This window comes from Saccopteryx leptura, chromosome 1 (genome assembly GCF_036850995.1).
Source record: "Saccopteryx leptura isolate mSacLep1 chromosome 1, mSacLep1_pri_phased_curated, whole genome shotgun sequence".
Lineage (NCBI taxonomy): Eukaryota > Metazoa > Chordata > Mammalia > Chiroptera > Emballonuridae > Saccopteryx > Saccopteryx leptura.
The window spans coordinates 301,631,843-301,657,672 of NC_089503.1; the positions used below are offsets into that span (position 1 = coordinate 301,631,843).

The following is a 25,830-nucleotide window of genomic DNA, read 5'->3' on the forward strand; positions in this document are numbered from 1 at the left end:
ATGAAAAAAAACATTTTTTAACTTTTGTCAATAAAGATTTTTACTCTTTGAGATTCCCATTTTAACATACTTTTTTGACTAACCAAACTACTGGTCCCAATCATTTTGGATAAGAGGGCTTCTACTGTATTTTCTCTACAGCAAATTCACAAGCTTTTATTAAAGTAGTGGAGCAAGTCTGAGAAAAATCATATATGCTTTATTGCTAAGCTACAACTTTCAAAAGTCAAACTGGAAGTTATTTTATGATCCTTACCCATCTTGTGTGGGTGGGTACTCGCATTCTTGTCCTTTGGGAAATACACCATTAGGATACAGGTCACATATTGGAACTGAGGGAGGGTCTGTTTGAACTTTTGCTGTGAGATACAAATAAAGCATTAACTTATTTAGTTAAAAATAAAAAATAAACAGTTATCATTACAGTTATCAGTTCCTAATGGTTGTGATATGTACTGTTTTTAAAGAACCTCCTTGCTGTTAACTTATAGTTAAAAACACCATGCTGGTCACCTCCTCTTTGATTTACTATTGCTTAGGAACAAAAATATTCAATTCCTCAGGACTTCATTATGTATTTAAACCAGGGGTCCCCAAACTGCGGCCCCCTGAGGCCATTTATCTGGCCCGCCGCACTTCCAGAAGGGGCACCTCTTTCATTGGTGGTCAGTGAGAGGAGCATAGTTCCCATTGAAATACTGGTCAGTTTGTTGATTTAAATTTACTTGTTCTTTATTTTAAATATTGTATTTGTTCCCGTTTTGTTTTTTTACTTTAAAATAAGATATGTGCAGTGTGCATAGGAATTTGTTCATAGTTTTTTTTATAGTCCAGCCCTCCAACGGTCTAAGGGACAGTGAACTGGCCCCCTGTGTAAAAAGTTTGGAGACCCCTGATTTAAACAGTATATACCTTGGCAGAAAGCACACTTCTAAAGTTTTTGTCTCCACTTACTACACTGGAAATGGAATAGGATATAGGGACTGGTTTTCACAAATAAAAATGAAAAAAGCAACAAGAAAATAAATCTTATAGCAATAAAGTAAAAATATAAAGCTATTATATATTAATGAAACAAATTTAAAAACTTATTTTAAGGGCATATTAGGTTTAGAAGTTAAGAGCATACATTTGCAGTGCTACAAGACTTTAGGTAGCCATATACAAATTTCCAGAAACTCAAAAAAAGTTAATGCCTAGCATGCATTTTAAGGACATTATTTCCCAAACTATATTCTAAAACACCAGTGTTTCAATATGCTTTTATAAAAGGGACCTAAGAAGTATGTCTTCTAAATTTCTTTCCAAATATATAAGAACTAGTCGTATAATTCTTTTTTTTTTTAAAGACTTTATTTATTCATTAGCAGGAGAGAGAGAAGGGGGGAGGAGCAGGAAGCATCAACTCCCATATGTGCCTTGACCAGGCAAGCCCAGGGTTTTGAACCAGTGACCTCAGCATTCCAGGTCGACGCTTCATCCACTGCGCCACCACAGGTCAGGCTCATATAATTCTTATCGTATGAAGAACTGTCTTTTAGTAACAAATACTGTATCCAAGGAATGCCAAGAAGCAGCAAGAGTTACTGACCTTATGTTATCAATTTTTGTTTTAAATTATAAACATTCACAATGGGGGGGAAAGGGGAAGCGTATAAATAAAAATATAATCATTTATTGAGCCAAATCATTTATCTATGAAACCATTTTTTTTTTTTGGTGTCCTCATTTAACCCTAATGCTCAATTATCATGAGCACCAACTGGTTTAAAAGTGTTCTGTGGGCAAGTAAACTTGGAAAACAGTTTTAGGTTCCTCCCAAGAAAGAACATTAGAATTAAAAAACAAACAAACAAAAACCACAAAAAACTCCGAAACATCATCTAATTTAGCATCACACTCAAATTTAGGAATCCTATTTTAAACCTTTGACATTTGGCACTGAGCTCCTGATAGTGGAAGCAGTCTCTATCTCCCAAGCTAAATGCATTCATTTTTGGAGAGCTTAACTGTTATAAAGCTCTTCCTACATTAATCTGTTTCCCTGTTAATTTCCTGTTAGATCTAGTTTTATTCTTTGGAGTCAAAAATATTTTACATTTCATTTTCACTAATTCTTTCTGAGAATCCACATTAATGGATACGGTTCTTAACACTTTCACCCATATTTGCAACCTTGAATTTGTCAATGTTCCTTTAAGTTGGTACTAGAATTGACTTATATTAAATTCAAAACAAGGTATAATTTGTATAAGACTATATTGCTGACTCTAAAAAACCTATTGCTATTGAAAAGTTAAGATTTCCTGCTTTTTGGTTCACAATGTACAAGACCTCAAATCCTTAGGATCCTATCACCCTATACTAACTTTACATGTCAATTAACTTCAGCTTGTTAATATTAGCCAAATGTTTCAGTTTTACTGATGTGAAACATTAATCTTTGTGAACCAAAGTATTATTTCATCACCCTCAGCTTTATCTCATCTACAAATCTGATAAGGACGCCTGTTATATTGACCAAAATTAAAGAACTCAAAAAAAATCATTAGAGGAAAAAAATACAGAATCCGGAAACAAAGTATCAGAGTTGAAGTCTAGCCTTTACCACTTACTAGCTGTGACTTGGACAAATGGCTAAAGGTACCAAGCCTCCGTTTCCTCATCTACAAAATGAAAAACTAGATGAAATTTTGGATAACCTTTGAAAATTATAATATACTATATTCAAATTTCTAAAACTATGAATAATTATATTCTATACTACAGTTATCATTAACTATTATTTATAATTTTCTCACTTTATAGATGAGGAAAATGAAGACAGTAAACTGCCCATGTACATTATTTGGCTTATTCCAAAGTGATTGATGATAATTTACAAGGATACCTAAAATACACAAATAAGAGGCATTCAAAGAAAATTAGAGAGCAAAAACCAAACCATGAAAAGAACATAAAACAGAACCTGAAATAAGGCCAATACAAAACCACAGATTTGGCCATAAGCCCTCCATGCTCAAAAAGCTAAACAAACAAAAAAGTACTGTAGGTTATTTGAATAATTCATGATGTTCCTGAGATAAAACACAGTAACTACTAAGGAAAAGCACAATTATTCTTGATATTAAAACTGACAAAAGAGAATCACTCATAAAGAAATATAATAACAACAGTATGTTCAACATCCTTAGAGGAGGCACAATAATGGCTGGTGGCATCACGCTAAAACATCTGTCAGTGGAAGAATTCTACCAAGAGTAACAGAAAGCAGCCCCTTAATACTCTTTCCTGCTTACCTACCTTCATTAGGGAATAATTTTATAGAGTATTTGGAAAAATAGGTATCTCTCAAGCCATTCTCAGGTAATAGTCCATGTATGGGCACACTTTTAACCATTTTTGAATGAAAGAAGACATCATAATCTCTAGATTCCTAGAATGCAAGTAATCTATGTTCATTAAATATAGACTATGCTAAGGGCAGAACTGACATTCTTTGAGTAAAGGATCTAACATAACTAAATAGAAAGAAGGCTATCTCATCTCTACCTGGAGACATATCAGTGAAATGGCTGGCAGAACCAGTATCTTTCTTAAACAATAACTTAAGTATTTCTCTCAACACAGACATAAAAAGGGAAGTAAAGCGACCAATATTCTGATTCATAAAATTTCAGTCTGAAAATTTTAAAGGAGGATATAACTAGAACTCAGTGGCCCCCAATAGTGAAAGGGGCCTCCATGATTAAAACAATTCTGATTCTCAGCCCAATCTTTATTCTCCAATACTATACAGTCTTCCCCCTTAGTCTCACTAATAGAATTTTAGGTCCCTGAAGATGTTTGGCTACACCATTTACAAAAACAAAACATAAGGAGGATCATATTTTAAGTGAATCTGAAACAGTACAATATAAACATTAATAAAATTTCACCATGTGCACAAAATTTAAATAATGGGACTCCTCGTTAAATACTCATCAAGAACTTCACAATTTCAAAAGCTGGCACATGAACTGCAAACTTCATTTATCCTATTACCACATGATGGTACTTTAGTCATCCCCAACAAACTTATTTGAATTATTCAAGATTTAAATCATAAAGTTTTTAGGAACTCACCTCTAACTTGCAGTAAAATGCAACCAACTTATTCTTAATATCCCGTAGCTGACCATCAACTTAAAAAATGCCATCAAGATTACTAAACCAAAGTACTTGCAAAAAAGTTGTGAGTTTCACTAAATCCTACCACTACTAAGCCTAAACTTATTTCCCTGATATATACCAGGATTTTAAGCAACTTCATACCGACTTTTTAAACCTACTGATTAATAACCACTCCTAATTTATTAAGTAAGATTAACTTAAGACACTAACGTCCTCTCTTCTTCTTCTTCTTTTTCTTCTTCTTTCCACTTGCTCCATCTCCATCACCATCTCCATCTAAGAAAAAACAATTTCAAATACATATTCATTTAAACCTCATCAGCAGAGGGACAAAAGCAAGCACAAGTGAACAGGTGCACGCGCGCGCGCGCGCACACACACACACACACACTGCCTCTTTTTAAAAAAATCTTTTTTTTAGAGAGTGAGTGAAGGGTAGGAGGAAGAGAGAGAAACATCAATTCGTCCTTCCACTTACTATTGCATTCATTGGTTGATTCTTGAATGTGCCCTGACCAAAGGATTGAACCTGCAACCTTGGCAATGCTCTAACCAGCGAAGTTACCTGGCAGGGCCACACATTACATCTTAAATAGAACATGATAAAATTGACCCAATACTCTTAGAATATTTTACATTGCTTCAGAATTTATATAAGTATCAGAATTTGACTTGTGTAATCAAAAGCACTAGTAAACTTTAGTTTGACTTATTCTAATAAAAGAAATGCTAAATAAGATACATATATATATTTTTAAATAAGATATTTTTAAGCATAAAAAAAATAGGATAACGTCAGAGTAATGGCGCGGTAGGAAGCGATACCGATAAATCTCCCCCAAAACTCAACAAGATCTTCAACCAGAAACAGAAAAACCTATCCTTGGAGCCTCCAGATGTTTTGCAATACACCCAAAGGTATGGTCGAGCGAAAAATTGGCTAAATATATAACCAAACCCCGAAGGAAATAGGGAGTAAGAAATGCTCTGCCTTCCTCACTAACCTAAACAGGGCTGCTTTCACTGGGAACTGAGAGTATAGAAATTAAGGTGGGCAAAGGGGGTGAAGAGATCCAGGCTGCGGCACAAACAGCCGAACCAGGCTGTGGCACGGAGATCCAAGCTGAGGAAAAACTGTGCCTGTGGCAACCCAGTTAATACAAGCTAACACTCGAGCCAAACCCAGATAAAGAAAGACAAGTGGGGGCAGCCATTTTCCCCGATCTCCTGGTCGGTGCGCACAGATAGTGGGCGAGAGATTCCTTCGAAAGCCCCAAGAGTGGGCACCCATGTTATCCCACAGAGAGGCAGAGTCAGAGGCCTTTGTGTGGGCCAAAAGTGGAATCTCTGGGCCGCCCCAGCGCCCTGAAAAAGCCAAACATGGGGAGGGAGCGAGAGCCAATTCCAACGCTGGAACTTTCCCGTGCGGGTGGGGGTTTCACTCAGAGGGTGAGGCAGCCGGTCTGATATCCTGGTCTGCGCGCGCAGATAGTGAGTGAGAGATTCCTCCGAGTGCCTCGGCAGGGCGCGCCGGTGTTATCCCACAGAGGGGCAGAGTCAGGGGCCTTTGTGTGGGCCAAAAGCGGAATCTCCAGGCCGCTTTTGAAAAAGCCACGCACGGGGAGGGAGCGAGAGACAATTCCAATGCTGGAACTTTTCCGTGCAGGAGGGGGTTTCACTCAGAGGGTGAGACTGCCGGCCTGATATCCTGGTCTGCGTGCACAAATAGTGAGCGAGGGTTTCCTCCGAGCGCCACAGGAGTGGGCGCCCGCCCGTGTTACTGGACAGAGTGGCAGAGCCAGAGTTCTTTGAGTGGGCGGAAGCCCCGCCTGATTATGCTAGCAGCTCTGACTGACTGAGCCTTACCCAGAGCCCTGTGCTCAGTGGGAATAGAGTGGGGAGTTGCCAGCTCTTTGAGCCTCTTACTATCCAGGCAGAGGCAGCAGCAACCCCATAGCTGGATTATCAGGCTACTAATTGAGGAAGGAAAGACTAGGAGAGAGGCTCCAGGAACACGGACTCTCTCACTGGCAGAGCCTATAAATGCTAATGAGCCTCAACTGCCAACAAGACTGAAGCACAATACATGACATCGCCATAGAGACTTATCAACTGCAAACCTCTACCTGAGCGTGCCAAAGGGGCAGAACCCGGGGTACAGAGTCACCGACCAGGAAGAGGGAGAGAAAAGAAAAAGCAAGAAGATAACCTCTCAAAATCAAGAATAATCCGCAGACTTTATAACCTATCCCATTTTATTATATTTGTTCGTTTCTTTCTCTTATCTTCATTCTTGATTTTTTTTTTCTTCCTCCTCCAATTTGGTCGTTTAACTCTCTGCTGGTCTTACTCTCTCCTCTCCTTGAACTACACCACCCATAAGTGTTACATCTCCCATTATCTTTTCTTTCCTCTTCCTTTCTCTCTATGAGGGTTGCACTCCAAAACCCTTAACTCACTCTCTCTCTCTCTCTCTCCTTTTTTCTTTTTTCTTCTTTTAGTGGTTCCCTCTTTTTTTTCTCTCTCTTTCTTTTCTCCCTCTATATTAGTTTCTTCCTTTCAGCTTTACATCTCCTCTCATTCAAACCTCAATAAGGAACAAATTATCTTATCTGGGACTCAAACTTATATTTGTGGCATTTTGGGGGGTTTTTACTTCACCTTTTTAACTCACTAGCAGGGCTCCCATCCCTGGCTCTCCATTTTATCTAGTTCTTGTTCCACTAAATACAATACTAATTTTTTAATTTGTCCCCCCATTTTCCTGTTTCCCTCTTATTTCTCTCATCATAACTCTTAGTCAACCAACACCTAAAAGTAAATCATTTTATTCTTGACCCAAATTTTTTCCTTATTTTCTTTTTGAGGGTCCATATCCCCCCTTTTTTCCCCCCTTTATTACTTCTCCCCAATTCAGGCCTTCCATTACAGGCATTGTTTGTTCTATTTAGTACAATATAATTCACAGTTCACCACAAGATTTTCTCAAGAAGGAGGGGAGAGGAGAGGAGAGGATAAAAGGAGGGGGGGGGAATAATTTCCTTTTTTTAAATTTTTTATTTTATTTTATTTTTCTTTATTTCATTATTAAGTTTTTTTAAAAAAAACAACTCTTCGATTTTTTATTTTTTTAAACTTTTTATTCTTTATTAAATCTCATTAATACTATCAACAAAACCACCCTCAGATGCCATTAAGGAAGAGAAAATCGAGTATCATGGATACAAAAGAAAGAGAAGTAACACAGATAGATGAGGAAAAATCTATGGAGAAAAAATTTAATATATTGGAAACCTTGGAGCTAAATGACAGAGAATTTAAAATAGAAATCCTAAAAATACTCAGAGATATACAAGAAAACACAGAAAGGCAATTTGGGGAACTCAGAAAACAACTCAATGAACACAAAGAATATATTTCCAAGGAAAATGAAACTATAAAAACAAATCAAACAGAGATGAAAAAGTCAATTCACGAGCTGAAAAACGAGGTAACAAGCTTAGCAAATAGAACAGGCCAGATAGAAGGTAGTGAAATAGAAGACAAGCAACGTCAGGCACAACAGAGAGAAGAAGAGACTCAAAAATTTAAAGAAAATGAGATAGCCCTACAGGAATTATCTGACTCCATCAAAAAGAGTAACTTAAGAATAATAGGTATATCAGAGGGAGAAGAGAGAGAAAATGGAATGGAGAACATACTCAAAAAAATAATAGATAAGAACTTCCCAAAACTGTGGAAAGAACTAAAGCAGGCATCCCCAAACTACGGCCCACAGGCCGCAATGCGGACCCCTGATGCCATTTATCCAGCCCCCACTGCACTTCTGGAAGGGGCACCTCTTTCATTGGTGGTCAGTGAGAGGACCACTGTATTTGGCAGCCCTCCAATGGTCTGAGGGACAGTGACCTGGCCCCCTGTGTAAAAAGTTTGGAGACCCCTGAAGCCTCAAATTCAAGAAGCAAACAGAACTCCGAGTTTTCTTAACCCCAACAAACCCAAAGAAAAAATTCTCAAGGCAGCCAGGGAAAAGAAGAATACAACATATAAAGGAAGGCCCATTAGATTATCATCTGATTTCTCAACAGAAACTCTACAAGCTAGAAGAGAGTGGACCCCAATATTTAAAGTCCTGAAAGAGAGGAACTTTCAGCCACAAATACTATACCCATCAAAGCTATCCTTCAAATATGAAGGAGAAATAAAAATTCACAGATACAGAAAAGATAAGGGAACTTATCATCAGAAAACCCCCACTCCAGGAATTACTAAAGGGGGTTCTCCAATCAGATACAAAGAACAAAAAAAAAAACAAAGCCACAAGTAAAAGCTCCAAGAAGAACACAATAAAACCAAATTTAAACTGTGACAACAACAAAAAGAAAGGGGGAGGGGGGAGAGGATGGAGATTAACAGTAGCAAAGGACGACGGACTGCAAAAGTACTCACAAAATAGTGCACTACAATGAACAGAGGAGGAACCCTTTTCATTACTTAAAGGTAACCACCATTGAAAAAACCGCCACAGAAGCACATGATTAAAAAAAGACAACAGAGGAAAGATGTATGGAATTAAACCAAATAAAAACAAAAGACAGAAAAATGAAAGAGAAGGATCAAACAAGACACAAAACTAACATAAAGCAATCTATGAAATAGCAATAGGGACCTCACAAGTGTCAATAATTACACTTGGCCTGATCTGTGGTGGCACAGTGGATAAAGCGTAGACCTGGAAATGCTAAGGTCGCCGGTTCGAAAACCTGGGCTTGCCTGGTCAAGGCACATATGGGAGTTGATGCTTCCAGCTTCTCCACCACTTCTCTCTCTCTCTCTGTCTCTCCTCTCTCTCTCTCTCTCTCTGTTCCCCCCTCTCCTCTATAAAATGAATAAATAAATAAATAAATAAATAATTTAAAAAATAATAACACTAAATGTAAACGGATTAAACTCACCAATAAAAAGGCACAGGATTTTCTTTTCTTGGATTAAAAAAAAAAATCCAACTGTATGCTGCCTACAAGAAACTCATCTAAGTAACAAGGATAAAAACAAATTCAAAGTGAAAAGCTGGAAAACAATACTCCAAGCAAATAACATCCAAAAAAAAGCAGGCGTAGCAATACTCATATCTAATAATGCTGACTACAAGACAGCAAAAGTACTCAGAGACAAAATGGCTAAGGGGACACTGAATCAAGAAGACATAACAATTCTTAATATATATGCACCAAACCAAGGAGCACCAAAATATATAAAATAGCTACTTATTGACCTTAAAACAAAAACTGACAAAAATACAATCATACTTGGAGACCTCAATACACCGCTGACGGCTGAAGATCGGTCATCCAAACAGAGAATCAACAAAGATATAGTGGCCTTAAACAAAACACTAAAGCACTTGGATATGATAGACATCTACAGGACATTTCATCCCAAAGTGACAGAGTATACATTTTTCTCCAGTGTACATGGATCATTCTCAAGAGCTGACCATATATATGTTGGGCCACAAAAACAACATGAGCAAATTCAGAAAAACCGAAGTTGTACCTAGCATATTTTCTGATCATAAAGCCTTGAAACTAGAATTCAACTGCAAAAAAGAGGAAAAGAATCCCACAAAAATGTGGAAACTAAACAACATACTTTTCAAAAATGAATGGGTCAGAGAAGAAATAAGTGCAGAGATCAAAAGATATATACAGACTAATGAAAATGACAATACGACATAGCAGAATCTATGGGATGCAGCAAAAGCAGTGATAAGAGGGAAGTTCATATTACTTCAGGCATATATGAACAAACAAGAGAGAGCCCAAGTGAACCACTTAACTTCACACCTTAAGGAACTAGAAAAAGAAGAACAAAGACAACCCAAAACCAGCCAAAGAAAGGAGATAATAAAAATCAGAGCAGAAATAAATGAAATAGAGAACAGAAAAACTATAGAAAAAATTAATAGAAGAAGGAGCTGGTTCTTTGAAAAGATCAACAAAATTGACAAACCCTTGGCAAGACTTACCAAGCAAAAAAGAGAAAGGACTCATATAAACAAAATCCAAAATGAAAGAGGAGAAATCACCACGGACACCATAGATATACAAAGAATTATTGTAGAATACTATGAAAAACTTTATGTCACTAAATTCAACAACCTAGAAGATATGGATAAATTCCTAGAACAATACAACCTTCCTAGACTGAGTCAAGAAGAAGCAGAAAGCCTAAACAGACCTATTAGTAGAGAAGAAATAGAAAAAACCATTAAAAACCTCCCCAAAAATAAAAATCCAGGACTAGACGGCTATACCAGCGAATTTTATCAAACATTCAAAGAAGACTTGGTTCCTATTCTACTCAAAGTCTTCCAAAAAATTGAAGAAGAAGCAATACTTCCAAACACATTTTATGAGGCCAACATAACCCTCATACCAAAACCAGGCAAGGATGGCACAAAAAAAGAAAACTACAGACCAATATCTCTAATGAATACAGATGCTAAAATACTAAACAAAATACTAGCAAATCAAATACAACAACATATTAAAAAAATAATACATCATGATCAAGTGGGATTTATCCCAGAATCTCAAGGATGGTTCAACATACTTAAAACGGTTAAAGTAATACACCATATCAACAAAACAAAGAACAAAAACCACATGATCTTATCAATAGATGCAGAAAAGGCTTTTGATAAAATATAACACAATTTTATGTTTAAGACTCTCAACAAAATGGGTATAGAAGGAAAATATCTCAACATGATAAAGGCCATATATGATAAACCATCAGCTAACATCATATTAAATGGCACAAAACTGAAGGCTTTCCCCCTTAAATCAGGAACAAGACAGGGTTGTCTACTCTCTCCACTCTTATTTAATGTGGTACTAGAGGTTCTAGCCAGAGCAATCAGACAAGACAAAGAAATAAAAGGCATCCATATTGGAAAAGAAGAAGTAAAGGTATCACTTTTTGCAGATGATATGATCCTATACATCGAAAACCCCAAAGAATCCACAAAAAGACTACTAGAAACAATAAGCCAATACAGTAAGGTCGCAGGATACAAAATTACCATACAGAAGTCAATAGCCTTTCTATATGCCAACAATGAAACATTTGAAAACGAACTCAAAAGAATAATCCCCTTCACGATTGCAACAAAAAAAAAAAAAAATACTTAGGAATAAACATAACGAAGAATGTAAAGGACTTATATAATGAAAACTATAAACATTGTTAAGGGAAATCTAAAAAGATATAATGAGATGGAAGAATATTCCTTGTTCTTGGTTAGGAAGAATAAATATAATCAAGATGGCCATATTACCCAAAGCAATATACAAATTTAATGCAATTCCCATCAAAGTTCCAATGACATTTTTTAAAGAAATGGAGCAAAAAATCATCAGATTTATATGGGACTATAAAAAACCCCAAATAGCCAAAGCAATCCTAAAGAAAAAGAATGAAGCTGGGGGCATTACAATACCTGACTTCAAACTATATTATAGGGCCACGACAATCAAAACAGCATGGTATTGGCAGAAAAATAGACACTCAGACCAATGGAACAGAATAGAAAACCCAGAAATAAAACCACATATATATATAGTCAAATAATTTTTGATAAAGGGGCCAAGAACACACAATGGAGAAAAGAAAGCCTCTTCAATAAATGGTGCTGGGAAAACTGGAAAGCCACATGCAAAAGAATGAAACTGGACTATAGTTTGTCCCCCTGTACTAAAATTAACTCAAAATGGATCAAAGATCTAAACATAAGACCTGAAACAATTAAGTACATAGAAGAAGTACATAGAAGGTACTAAACTCGTGGACCTGGGTTTTAAAGAGCATTTTATGAATTTGACTCCAAAGGCAAGAGAAGTGAAGGCAAAAATTAATGAATGGGACTACATCAGACTAAGAAGTTTTTGCTTAGCAAGAGAAACTGATAACAAAATAAACAGACAGCCAACTAAATGGGAAATGATATTTTCAAACAACAGCTCAGATAAGGGCCTAATATCCAAAATATACAAAGAACTCATAAAACTCAACAAACAATCCGATAAAAAAATGGGAAGAGGACATGAACAGACACTTCTCCCAGGAAGAAATACAAATGGCCAACAGATACATGAAAAGATGCTCATCTTCTTTAGTTATTAGAGAAATGCAAATCAAAATTACAATGAGATACCACCTCACACCTGTTAGATTAGCTATTATAATTTTTTTTTTTTTTTTTTGTATTTTTCTGAAGCTGGAAACGGGGAGAGACAGTCAGACAGACTCCCGCATGCACTCGACCGGGATCCACCCGGCATGCCCACCAGGGGCAACGCTCTGCCCACCAGGGGGCGATGCTCTGCCCCTCCGGGGCTTCGCTCTGCCGCGACCAGAGCCACTCTAGCGCCTGGGGCAGAGGCCAAGGAGCCATCTCCAGCGCCCGGGCCATCTTTGCTCCAATGGAGCCTTGGCTGCGGGAGGGGAAGAGAGAGACAGAGAGGAAGGAGGGGGTGGGGGTGGAGAAGCAAATGGGCACTTCTCCTATGTGCCCTGGCCGGGAATCGAACCCGGGTCCCCCGCACGCCAGGCCGACGCTCTACTGCTGAGCCAACCGGCCAGGGCCAGATTAGCTATTATTAACAAGACAGGTAATAGCAAATGTTGGAGAGGCTGTGGAGAAAAAGGAACCCTCATACACTGTTGGTGGGAATGTAAAGTAGTACAACCATTATGGAAGAAAGTATGGTGGTTCCTCAAAAAACTGAAAATAGAACTACCTTATGACCCAACAATCCCTCTACTGGGTATATACCCCAAAAACTCAGAAACATTGATATGTAAAGACACATGCAGCCCCATGTTCATTGCAGCATTGTTCACAGTGGCCAGGACATGGAAACAACCAAATAGCCCATCAATAGATGACTAGATAAAGAAGATGTGGCACATATACACTATGGAATACTACTCAGCCACAAGAAATGATGACATCGGATCATTTACAGCAAAATGGTGGGATCTTGATAACATTATACAAAGTGAAATAAGTAAATCAGAAAAAACCAGGAACTGCATTATTCCATATGTAGGTGGGACATAAAAGTGAGACTAAGAGACATTGATAAGAGTGTGGTGGTAAGGGGGGGGGGGGGGAGGAGGAGAAGGGGGAGGGGCACAAAGAAAACTAGATAGAAGGTGACGGAGGACAATCTGACTTTGGGTGATGGGTATGCAACATAATTGAACGACAAGATAACCTGGACATGTTATCTTTGAATATATGTATCCTGATTTATTGATGTTGCCCCATTAAAAAAAATAAAATTATAATAAAAAAAAAAAGTTAATGGCCCTGGCCAGTTTGCTCAGTGGTAGAGCATCAGCCTGGCCTGTGTATGTCCTGGCTTTGAATCTGGTCAGGGCACACAGAAGAAGTGACCATCTGCTTTCCTCCCCCTCCCCACCCATTGCTATAGCGCCATTAGTTCAAGCACATCAGCCCCAGGCACTGAGGATAGCTCCGTGGAACCTCCACCTCAGGTGCTAAGAAAAGCTCCGTTGCAAACACAGCCCCAGATGGGGGTTGCCAGGTGGAGCCTTGTTGAGGCGCATGTGGGAGTTGTCTATCTCCCCTCCTCTCACTTGAAAAAAAAAAGAAAAAATATGTATATATCTACTAAATGACATCCTTTTTCAAAAACTGGGAAAGCCGGACCAGTCAGTGGCGCAGTGGATAGAGCGTCGGACTGGGATGCAGAGGACCCAGGTTCGAGACCCCGAGGTCGCCAGCTTGAGTGTGGGCTCATCTAGTTTGAGCAAAGCTCACCAGCTTGGACCCAAGGTCACTGGCTCGAGCAAGAGGTCACTCAGTCTGCTGTAGCCCACGCTCAAGGCACATATGAGAAAGCAATCAATGAATAACTAAGGTGTCACAACGAAAAAGTAATGATTGATACTTCACATCTTTCTCTGTTCCTGTCTATCTGTCCCTATCTATCCCTCTCTCTGACTCTATGTAAAAAAAAAAAAAAAAAAAAAAACAACTAGGAAAAATAACGTTATTTTAATACTAATAACTGTGTGACTTCATCTAAATTAATACTGGTTACAAGTTACATATGCTTTGCAGTTCAACTCTTGTATTTCATGACCTCATGTGATCCTCAAAGCAACCCTATATGATAATGAATGAAGAGTTTTTAAGGGATATAGCCATGATAATCCCAACCAGTAAATAGTGGAATTAAACCACGAATTTATCACTTGATTCCTAACCCAGTGTGGGTATCTGGGGTCTCACATTTTAAAATTTTTCCTGCAAGCTGTGATTAGAGAGAGTGTTCTTGGCCTGGGCCAGGTAGCTTTAGTTGGTTAGAGCATCATCCTCAGACACCCAAGTTGCCGGTTTGATTCTTGATCAGGGCACATACAAAAATCAACCAATAAATGCCTAAATAAGTGGAACAACAAATTGATGTTTCTCTCTCTCTCTCCTTCCTCTCTAAAATCAATCAACAAATTAAAAGAAAAAATAAATAAAAAAAGTCTCACCAGTGGCACAGTAGATAGAACATAGATCTGGAATGAGGAGGTCCCAGTTTAAAACCCTGAAGTGGCCGGTTTGAACACGACCCCAAGGTCACCGGCTTAAGTCTAAAGGTCGGTGGCTTGAACCCAAGGACACTGGCTTGAACAAGGGGTCACTGGCTCAGTCTGAGGCCCCCGGTCTAGGCACGCACAAGAAGCAATCAATGAACAACTAAAGTAAAATGATGAGTTGATGCTTCCCACTCTCCCAGCTTTCTCTTTCTAAAAATCAATTTAAAAAAATAAAAGTGTTCTCCTTAAATTGTATGCAAAAATCAGAGGGCACACTATACTTTTCCTAGTTTCAGAGTTCTCAGATTCTCTGATGCCCAAAAATAAAGGTTAAGCACTATTTCGAAAAATAGTTAAGATTACCCCAAACAGCCAAGATCTGCTTGTCACAATCTTGTATTAAAACTTTTTAAGCCTGACCAGGCGGTGGCGCAGTGGACAGAGCGTCGGACTGGGATGCGAAAGGACCCAGGTTCGAGACCCCGAGGTTGCCAGCTTGAGTGCGGGCTCATCTGGTTTGAGCAAAGCTCACCAGCTTGAACCCAAGGTCGCTGGCTCGAGCAAGGGATTACTCAGTCTGCTGAAGGCCCCCAGTCAAGGCACATATGAGAAAGCAATCAATGAACAACTAAGGTGTTGCAACGCGCAACAAAAACTAATGATTGATGCTTCTCATCTCTCTCCGTTCTAGTCTGTCTGTCCCTGTCTATCCCTCTCTCTGACTCACTCTCTGTCTCTGTAAAAAATAAATAAATAGAATAAAAAAAAATTTTTTTTAATTAATTTTTTAAATTTATTGATTTGAGAGAGAGGAAGAGGAAGAGGGAGGAGGGAAGAAGGGTAGCAGAGGGGTAGGGGGGGGACAGACACATCGATTTGTTGTTCCACTTATTTATACATTCACTGGTTGATGCTTCTGTGTGCCCTGACCCGGAATTGAACCAGCAACCTTGATGTATAAGGACAACGCTCTAACCAACTGAGCTTCCTGACCTGGGCTTATAACAATCTCCTATGAAGCTCATGCCCATACCCTTGAACTCTGAAAAATCATAAGGATATTATCATGACCAAGATTAAATAATGACTTACAACATTTTAGATAAATGTATCAAATATTTCAAATATTGACTGAAGTGTCTGGGTTTCTAAAAATGCCACTTTATACAGTTCAACAATTTCTCAACTTTGCTAATCTACCCATAAATCTACCCACACTGCTATGAAACAAATGAATAGGATGCTGTCTCAATTAGAAGCTGACAATTTAATAGTATGCTCTTCTTTACAATGGTTCACCTAGCGGCAGTAACTTATGACTAGCATCAACATCAAATGACTGCTTATATTTTCTTGCTCAAAGAGCTCCATCTTTATTTCCAGACTGACAGGCAGAAACCATAACAGAAATTCTCTTACCATGCTACCTATTGTATTTTTCTACTATAATTACCATTAAAAAATTATAATTATTGGTTCACACTGGCCCCCGCTCATCTGTAACTTCAAGAATTAGAAGAACCATTTATTTTTTTGTGTATTTTTCTAAAGTGAGAAGCAGGGGTGGGGGTGGGGTGTCAGACAGACAGACTCCCACATGTGCTCGACTAGGATCCACCCAGCATGCCCACCAGGGGGCACTGCTCCACTGCAATCAGAGCCATTCTCGTGCCTGAGGCGGAGGCCACAGAGCCATCCTCAGCGCCTGGGCCAACTTTGCTCCAATGGAGCCTTGGCTGTGGGAGGGGAAGAGAGAGAAAGAGGAAGGAGAAGGAAGGGTGAAGAAGCAGATGGGCGCTTCTCCTAATGTGCCGTGGCAGGGAATAGAACCCGGGACTTCCACACGCTGGGCCAACGCTTTACCACTGAGCCAACCAGCCAGGGCCTGAGGAACCACTTCTTAAATTAAGCATGGTGCCAAGTATGTGGTAAATATTTAGTCTATTTAATAAATAAATATTATTTTAGTTTATTTTATCTTGTTTCTATTTATTTTTACCTAAACGATAAACAAGAAACAGCAGTTCAGCAAAAGAGAGACGTAGCATGATCTAGGGCCTTAAATGAATTGCATGATAGGAAATTGCTAATATTTGATTTCCTATAAAATAACAAGAACATAGTGGAAACACAAATATTGCTGACTTACTCATTACTGGTTTCTAGATTCAAAAGTCTAACAAAAATAACATGAGAAAACTTCGGAAAACACAACTTTCCTTTTCCACATGTGTCATATAATCTAATTCTGTGGTCCCCAACCTTTTTTTGGGCCATGGACTGGTTTAATGTCAGAAAATATTTTCACGGACCGGCCTTTAGGGTGGGACGAATAAATTTATCACGTGACCGAGACAAGTGTCAAGAGTGAGTCTTAGACGGATGTAACAGAGGGAATCTGGTCATTTTTTAAAAATAAAACATTGTTCAGACTTAAATATAAATAAAACGGAAATAATGTAAGTTATTTATTCTTTCTCTGTGGACTGGTACCAGTCCACAGCCCAGGGGATGGGGATCACTGATCTAATTCACATGGTAATCTTCATTCACCCAATAAATGTTTACTGAGTTCTTAAGTGCCAGGCAACAGAGACAAGATATACCAGATTTCCCCATGTATAAAGACACACCTTCTCCCAAAAATTTTGGGGTCTAAAAACTGGGTGTGTCTATACAGTGGTTGTAGATTTTTTTACAAGCATTTCCCGCTTTTTCGTGCTTGTTTTTATGCTCATTGTTGAAGACAGTGATTCATCATCAGACACAGACGAGGACAAACTAATGGACGGGAGTTTTAAGTGATGAAAAGTTGTATGAATTTTATGATAAATAAAACTTGAGTTCACTGGACCTGATAAATGAATTCAGCAAGGTGGAAGGATATAAAATTAATACTCAGAAATCAGAGGCATTTTTATACACTAACAATGACCTGCCAGAAAGAGAAATTAAGGAAGCAATCCCCTTCACCACTGCAACCAAAAAAATAAAGTACCTAGGAATAAATTTAACCAGGGAGACTAAAGACTTGTACTCGGAAAATTATAAAACATTGATAAAAGAAATCAGGGAAGATACAAACAAGTGGAAGCATATACTGTGCTCATGGTTAAGAAGAATAAACATCATTAAAATGTCTATATTACCCAAAGTAATTTATAAATTCAATGCAACACCGATTAAAATACCAATAACTTACTTCAAAGATATAGAACACATATTCCAAAAATTTATACGGAACCAAAAGAGAACACGAATAGCCTCAACAATCTTGAAAAGGAAGAATAAAGTGGGAGATATCACACTTTCTAATATCAAGTTATACTACAAGGCCATTGTACTCAAAACAGCCTGGTACTGGCATAAGAACAGGCATATAGATCAATGGAACAGAACAGAGAACCCAGAAATAAACCCACACTTTTATGGACAACTGATATTTGACAAAGGAGGTAAGAGCATACAATGGAGTAAAGACAGCCTCTTCAACAAATGGTGTTGGAAAAATTAGCTACCTGCAAAAAAATAAAACTAGACCACCAACTTACACCATTCACAAAAATAAACTCAAAATGGATAAAAGACTTAAATGTAAGCCGTAAAACCATAAGGATTTTAGAAGAAAACATAGGCAGTAAGCTCTCCACCATCTCTCACAGTAATATATTTGCCGATTTATCTCCACAGGCAAGTAAAATAAAAGACAGGATAAAGAAATGGGACTATATCAAACTAAAAAGCTTTTGCATAGCTAAAGACAGTAAGAACAGAATAAAAAGACAAACTACACAATGGAAGAACATATTTGACAATATGTCTGATAAGGGGTTAATAACCAAAATTTATAAAGAACTTGTAAAACTCAATACCAGGAAGACAATCCAATCAAAAAAATGGGTTAAAAAAATGAATAGACACTTCTCCAAAGAGGACATACAGATGGCCAATAGGCATATGAAAAAATGCTCAATATCACTAATCATTAGAGAAAAGCAAATTAAAACCACAATGAGATATCACCTCACACCAGTCAGAATGGTGCTCATCAACAAAACAACACAGAGTAAGTGCTGGCGAGGATGTGGAGAAAAGGGAACCCTCCTGCACTGCTGGTGGGAATGCAGACTGGTGCAGCCACTGTAGAAAACAGTATGGAGATTCCTCAAGAAATTAAAAATCAAACTGCCTTTTGACCCAGCTATCCCATTTTTAGGAATATACCCCAAGAACACCACAGCACTATTTGAAAAGAAGAAATGCACCCCCATGTTTATGGCAGCATTGTTCACAACAGCGAAGATCTGGAAACAGCCCAAGTGTCCATCAGTTGACAAGTGGATTAAAAAGCTTTGGTACATATATACTATGGAATACTACTCAGCCATAAGAAATGATGACATCAGATCATTTACAACAACATGGATGGACCTTGATAACATTATACTGAGTGAAATAAGTAAATCAGAAAAAACTAAGAACTATATGATTCCATACATAGGTGGGACATAAAAATGAGACTCAGAGACATGGACAAGAGTGTGGGGGTTACGGGGTGGGGGGGAGGAGAGGAAGGGGGTTGGGGAAGGGGAGGGGCACAAAGAAAACCAGTTAGAAGGTGACAGAAGACAATTGGGACTTTGGGTGATGGGAATAAAGCATAATCAAATATCAAAATAACCTGGAGATGTTCTCTCTGAACATATGTACCCTGATTTATCAATGTCACCCCATTAAAATTAAAATAAAAACACAAAAACTTGAGTTCAATAACTTTATGTAATACTGTACATCTTTTTTTCAAATTTCAGGCCCCAAAATTAAGGTGTGTCTTATACATAGGAGCGTCTTATACATGGGGAAATATGGTAAACAAGATAGTCTTTGGTCTGGAAGAACTTTTAATATCTAGCATACTGATACCTATACTAGACTCAACCTAAAATGCTTCAAGATGTATATAAGCCATTCATTGAACCCTTGTGCTAGGATTTTGGTAGAGCCAGGATCTGAATATAAAATGATATACACTTATAATCACACCCATCAAACCATGCTGCAATTTTGCTTTTTATATTCTTTCTTTCACAGCATCCCAGGATATTCTTAACAGGCAGAGACTGTTATTTGTGTCCAAATCAAATAATATGATATATGTTAAATGACAATTGGACATCCACACGCAAAATGGTATTTCAATCCTTACCATGCACTATGTAAAAAAATTAATTCCAAATGAACACAGACTAAACAAAACAATGAAAAATGTATAAACTTCTTGAAGAAAGCAAGAAAAAATGTACACGTTAGCAATTATTTAACTTTTTGGATATAACACCAAAAGCATGACTCATAAAAAGGTAAAAAGTAGATAAATTGGACCTCATCAAAACTAAAATCTTTTCTATTGCAAACAATACCTTCTGTTCAATTTTGTTGTGAACCTAAAACTGCTCTAAAATATAAAATCTATTTTTTTGTGTTACAGAGAGAGGAACAGACAGGGACGGACAGACAGAAAGGGAGAGAGATGAAAAGCATCAATTCTTCGTGCGGCTCCTTAGTTGTTCACTGATTGCTTTCTCATGTGACAATGGGGGGTGCGCACAGCAGAGCGAGTGACCCCTTGCTCAAGCCAGCGACCTTGGGCTTAAGGCAAGCAACCATGGGGTCATGTCTATGATCCCACGCTCAAGACAGCAACCCTGAGCTTAAGCCAGCAATCTCGGGGTTTTGACCCTGGGTCCTCTACGTCCCAGCCCAATGCTCTATCCCAGGCATGGCCAACATCCGGTCCGCGTAATGAGTTTATGTGGCTCCCGATTAAATTTTTAATATTCTCCGCTACTTTAAAATCTCAGCTACTCAGAAGCGGAAGCATCTTTAATTATTGGAAATCGAGATATTTAAGAAGACAATGATACGTGGAAAAGAATTCCGTGTGTGACTAATCTAGGGTTAACTTCCAATAATGGTTGAATGGATTCGCGATTCTTCATTTTAAAAAAAAATTCCATTATAAAGATTTACAACTTTTGTACTCATCTGTACTCGATATGAACTGTTTGACATTTAGTGGCAATGTGAAATCCACATTCTGTTAGGTGGAATTTGCCAGCCAGTGCACACGCTAGGTCAAACAATTCGTTATTTTTGTGGTCAAGTATGCTCAATCAAGTGGCACTGTAGCATAGACAATTGCTGCAGTTGATAACTGAAAACGTATCCAGGCTGTTTGTAAAATGAAATAATTGTTTTATCTGCAATATAACCCCTTCAAGCTCATTCTATTAAATAAATATTGTTTCGACTGATTGCGATAGTTTGGATATTTAAACGATATGTAATTATATTTTTATTAAAATAATATTGTATATTAAATTTTTTCACTCACATTTATTCATAAACAAATGACATAATAAAATTTTGTTTACTTAAACGAATCATTTTTGTATTTAACATTTTTTAATTTTAATATTTCGTCCAGCCCATGAAAAAGTTTTCTTTCTAATCTGGCCTGGGGGCAAAAACTGTTGGCCACGCCTGCTCTATCCACTGCACCACCGCCTGGTTGGGCTAAAATCTATTTTTTTAAATGGTGAATATTATCCTAGGCAAATTATACCTTAATAAACATGCCTTAAAAATTTATTGAATTAATTACCTCTAACACATTGCCAAGTGCCCACAGGATTAACTTTGTACACCAACACCCCTAGTTTCAAATGAAAACATCTAAAATTAAACTGAGTATTTTTTTTTCCTGAAAACCCCCTCCCTAATCTTTTAACAGGTTCTGCCTCCCTACTTCACCATTTCAGTCAACACCATGAACATCCATCCTGTCACCCAAGTTTACCCCCTGCAGTCTAATAATGCATCTCCTTCTTCCTTCTCACCAGACTGGAAGTCTCAAAAGTTGTCTGAATTCTGCTTCCGCAACCACTGTTCCAGTGGGCCCTTCCTTTCCACTTTCATTGATGCCCACCAACTTAAACTGCCATCCCACATGCCTGGGCTAGTAAGTGGCCTCCAAAAGGATCTCCCTGCCTTTCCTGTGTACCCTATGTCCTCTTTTCTAACAACTGTGCATATACATGAAGACTACATTATTTTTTCATAACATTCTTCTTTTTAAAATGCTCAAAGGCTCCCTGAGTCTCGTATGACCAGTTTGTATTGTTCACTACACTTTGAAGACTTTCTCAGCACCATTCTACCCCCAAATGGTTTTTCTGTCAGGTATAATTCAAGTTCCATTCCTTCCCATGAGCCTTCCTTCAGCATTCAGCCCACAGTTGCATTTCCAAATTTCAACACTTTATTGTAGCTTATTTTTTCCTCTCTAGGTTTTGACTCTCCACGCCATCAATTTTACTTTAGAACAAAGATTCTGAAATACTAACTTTTCATCCCCTCAACAACCTCTCATACCAATTAGTACTATTGGTTGATCCTGATTATTGAAATTAGGAAAACAATTAGCCAAAATTGGAGGAAACTACTAATATTCCTAAAATCTTCTTTAATACATTAAGGATTTCCAATCCAACAGTTTCCCACGCAATGTCAAGAGTCACAAAACTTTGTACAGGAGCAATGGGAACGAGGTACACTCAAGATCAGCACAGTGACATTCTATACATGGAAGGTGTATAGAACCTATTACATTACTTTGAATTTATAAACCACTTTCTCGTTAAGAGCTCAAAATCTGAAGCATAACAAAAGTAGAATGAATAAGACATTTGCTTAAAGAAGTCAAAAAGCTAACTCATTCCTTGAATCATGTTACCTTTTTTAAAAAAAATCTTACTGTAAGCTTCTTGAAGGCGGGACCTATCTTTCTACAGGAAAAACAACTACCCTGTATTACTCTAACACAATAATTAAAACACAGGTATTTGTTGTTAAGTGTTGGAAGGCAAAAGCCCAAGCTGTCAGTGCTTGAGGCAGAGCAGTAGGTCAGATAACTGAGCATGGGAACGCCCCATCTCCCACTCCACCAAAAGATGCTATAGAATAGTTCTTTTAATCACTCCCTTCACTGTCTTACAAACAGCATAAACTCACAGAATTCTAAAAGCTGCCATCTTTACAGAAACCTAATAGCACCACATACCCCAAGGTGCTAGGATCAGGGAATTCATAATAAAGTTCAGAAGTACTCCAACATACTCCCCTTTGAGAATAAAAAAAAGGCAGCTTGGTACAGAGAGTAAAAGGAACAGGTTTGGAATCAAGTGCTATGTTTGAAACTCTGGTTCTATTCTACATATATTAGCTGTGTCACACTGGAAAAAAATCACATAACTATCACTTCCTGAGAAGAGCCCCCAGTTCATTTGGTTTTGTGAGGGTAAAATTAGAATGCATGCGAAAGTATCCTAGTAGATAATAGTTGTTCAATAAATGTTAAATAAAAGTTAAATAAAAAGCCCTTCAATTTTATCTTATTAATACTCACCCAACACTTCACCTTTTACCAAGTACTTTTTTAAAAGTTGAGAACTATGTTTTGAAGTCATTCAAAATATCCAATTTTTTAAAGAGTTGCTAATAAATTTCCTTTTGATTTATGACATTGAGGTTTTATTGTCAATTATGAAAAAAGTCTGAAAATAATAGACTATATGGAGAAATAAGTAGAATTTCATACTGTCTTGCTTATCTAACCACAAAAAGTAAATTAAATACTTACCTTCCTCGTCATCATCTCTTTCTTTCTCTTCTAATGCTTGTCTTTCCAATTGTCTTGCTACCTCATCAACTGAGGCACCTGATTCTTTATCAGGTTCCTGTTGCCCTGTTGATCAAATATAATAGCATAAATCAAATCTAATAAAGATAATTTCCCTAGAATAAAGAATATTGGAGAACACACATGTGCTTTCCAATTAAGTCTTTAGGAAATAAAAACAGAAACATTATTGTGAACATAACAGAACTTACTTATTGACAGAGAAAAAAATCTTCCAAATTTAATTAGTATTGTCCATTCAACAAAGTATCTATTACACATTTCTCTGTGATAGCAGCTAAAGGTTAAACAGAAGCGTGAGTTGGTCCCTATCCTTAAGTAGTTTAACTTTTTTAAGTATTTGACAATTTAAACTACAACAAATATTTTCTTAAACAGGTACTTCAGATAGTCAATAATAAATGCTGAAAGCCTCAATTAAGAAGAGGATTTCTATGGGTCACCGGGGTCTTCAGGGATATATGAAGAAGTTGTCCAGCTTGGCTAGGTAAAATCAAAATAAACAGAAAAAGATATTTCATTAGTAAAAAGCAAATATCTTGAACAGCTAATCACTTGTTCTGCAAGTGACTACAGTCTACCTAGAGGAGCCATATGTGTGTGTAGAAAGAGAAAGTATTACCAGGTAGTACATAATGAAGTGACATTCTGGCTTTTGAAGAAGATTCACATTGAGAGACACAACTGTTAAAATTATACTAGGGTCAGTCTGCTGAACACCTCAAAGGCCAAACTGAAGAGTTTGGGCTTCATGCAAAAGCCAGGAAGAGCCCCAGCCTATGCCCTGAGATTAAATTTTGTTGTGGAAGTGCCAAAGCACCTACAACTCCCTCTTCAACTCCCACCGAATCAAAATTTCACAAAGATATAGATTAACCCTCTCCAACCTCTCTCAACTCCACGTTCATCACTTCTGGCCTCTCCATTTTTCTCATTTCTTTCTGTGGCTTTAACAGGTACAAATAATTTTTCCTAAAATGAAACAGTTACAAATAATTTTCCCTATAAGGAAGGAACTTGTGCAACAAAAACACTGACTTCTCAAAATTAAACATTTACGTTCCGAACTCATCATATCCAGGTGTCAGCTTTTAGCTGTCTTCCTTGCCTTACCAGTGGATCTGGAGAAGTTCGACTCCAAGCCACAGTACATCCCATCTGGAGATGCCTGCAAATGGCACTGTAATTCAGGCCTAAAACCCCTAAAGCCTGATGATGCTGTGGGATCAGACAGATGAAAATTCGCACCACCATCGCACATTCCGCGATTACAACGCAGTGGCATGAGCGGGTGAGCACACACCGTCCCCCCTCCCCGAACCCCTCCGTAACCTGGCGCGGCGGGTAGGAGCGGTCTAGGCACTGGGGCTGGCTCACTTCACCCCACCCTCGACGAAAATAAAGTCCCAGGACACTCCAGCAGAGGCAGCTGTACGGGTCAGAACCAGATTCCCGAGGAGGGCGGCAGGGAAGGCTGGGCTCCGCGCACGGCTGCAAGTCCACTGCTCGCTCTGCGTGGGAGCCGAGTTCTCCCACGACAGCGTCTCCTGCCTACCGACCGGGGCTCCCTCACGAAGCCGAGGCACCCTCTTCTCCCCCAACCCGCATCCACCAGCTCCCCCGTCCCGCAGGAGGAGAAGCCGCCTCTCTCCGGGACTGAGAATCCATCGCCCGGCTTTGCCACACTCTCAGTCCTGGGAATCGGTCCAGTCCAGGGCTCCGGGTCCTAGGCCCCTGTCACCCACGCCGGGCCTGAGCCGAGTCGTTCGGCCATCCCTGGAAAAAACTTAAAACTCTCTTTACCTGTGGCAGCCCCTTTACTCTTCTTCTTCTTTCGTCTTTTTTTCTTGGCTGCCTCCTCAGCCGTAGAGGCAGCTCCCTCTTCCCTGTCGTCCGGATCCAGGTCGCCGTTCAGGTGGCTCCCGGAGGACGCTGCCTCCTCCACGCCCGCCATGTTGCCCGAGAGAGCGCGAGGGCGTGAGACCTAGCAGCGAGGGCCCGCTCCTTCTTCACCCACCTACCCCAGCGACACCGGAAGCTGCCCTCGCTGGTGGGCCGCAGGGAATGCCGGGACGGCGGAGTACTCGACTGCGGCGGCCGCTCGCGGGCGGGTGAGGGGCTCGTTTCCCGCCGGGCGGTGCCCGAAGCGGGGCGGAGGCGGGCTTAGCCGCGGTTGGCTGCGGCGGGACGCGACACCTCCCTCCTCCCGCGCCTGAGGAGTTCACGGGGCAGATCTGCCAGCGAAGGGTCGTGGAGAATTCTCGTGCCTC

General features: G+C 38.9%; 1 protein-coding gene across 1 annotated transcript in view; it reads right to left on the bottom strand.

Moving 5' to 3' along the window:
- Window positions 1–25,617, bottom strand: part of METAP2 (methionyl aminopeptidase 2) — a 45,477-nt gene extending 19,860 nt beyond the window's left edge. The window contains exons 1-4 of the mRNA XM_066357348.1: window positions 25,364–25,617; window positions 23,501–23,605; window positions 4,384–4,449; window positions 257–359 (exon numbers count right to left, since the gene is read on the bottom strand). Of these exons, the coding sequence (XP_066213445.1) occupies window positions 257–359; window positions 4,384–4,449; window positions 23,501–23,605; window positions 25,364–25,514 (425 nt within the window). The 5' untranslated portion in view covers window positions 25,515–25,617. The remainder of the gene's footprint in view (window positions 1–256; window positions 360–4,383; window positions 4,450–23,500; window positions 23,606–25,363) is intronic.
- Between the last annotated feature and the right edge of the window lie 213 nt (window positions 25,618–25,830).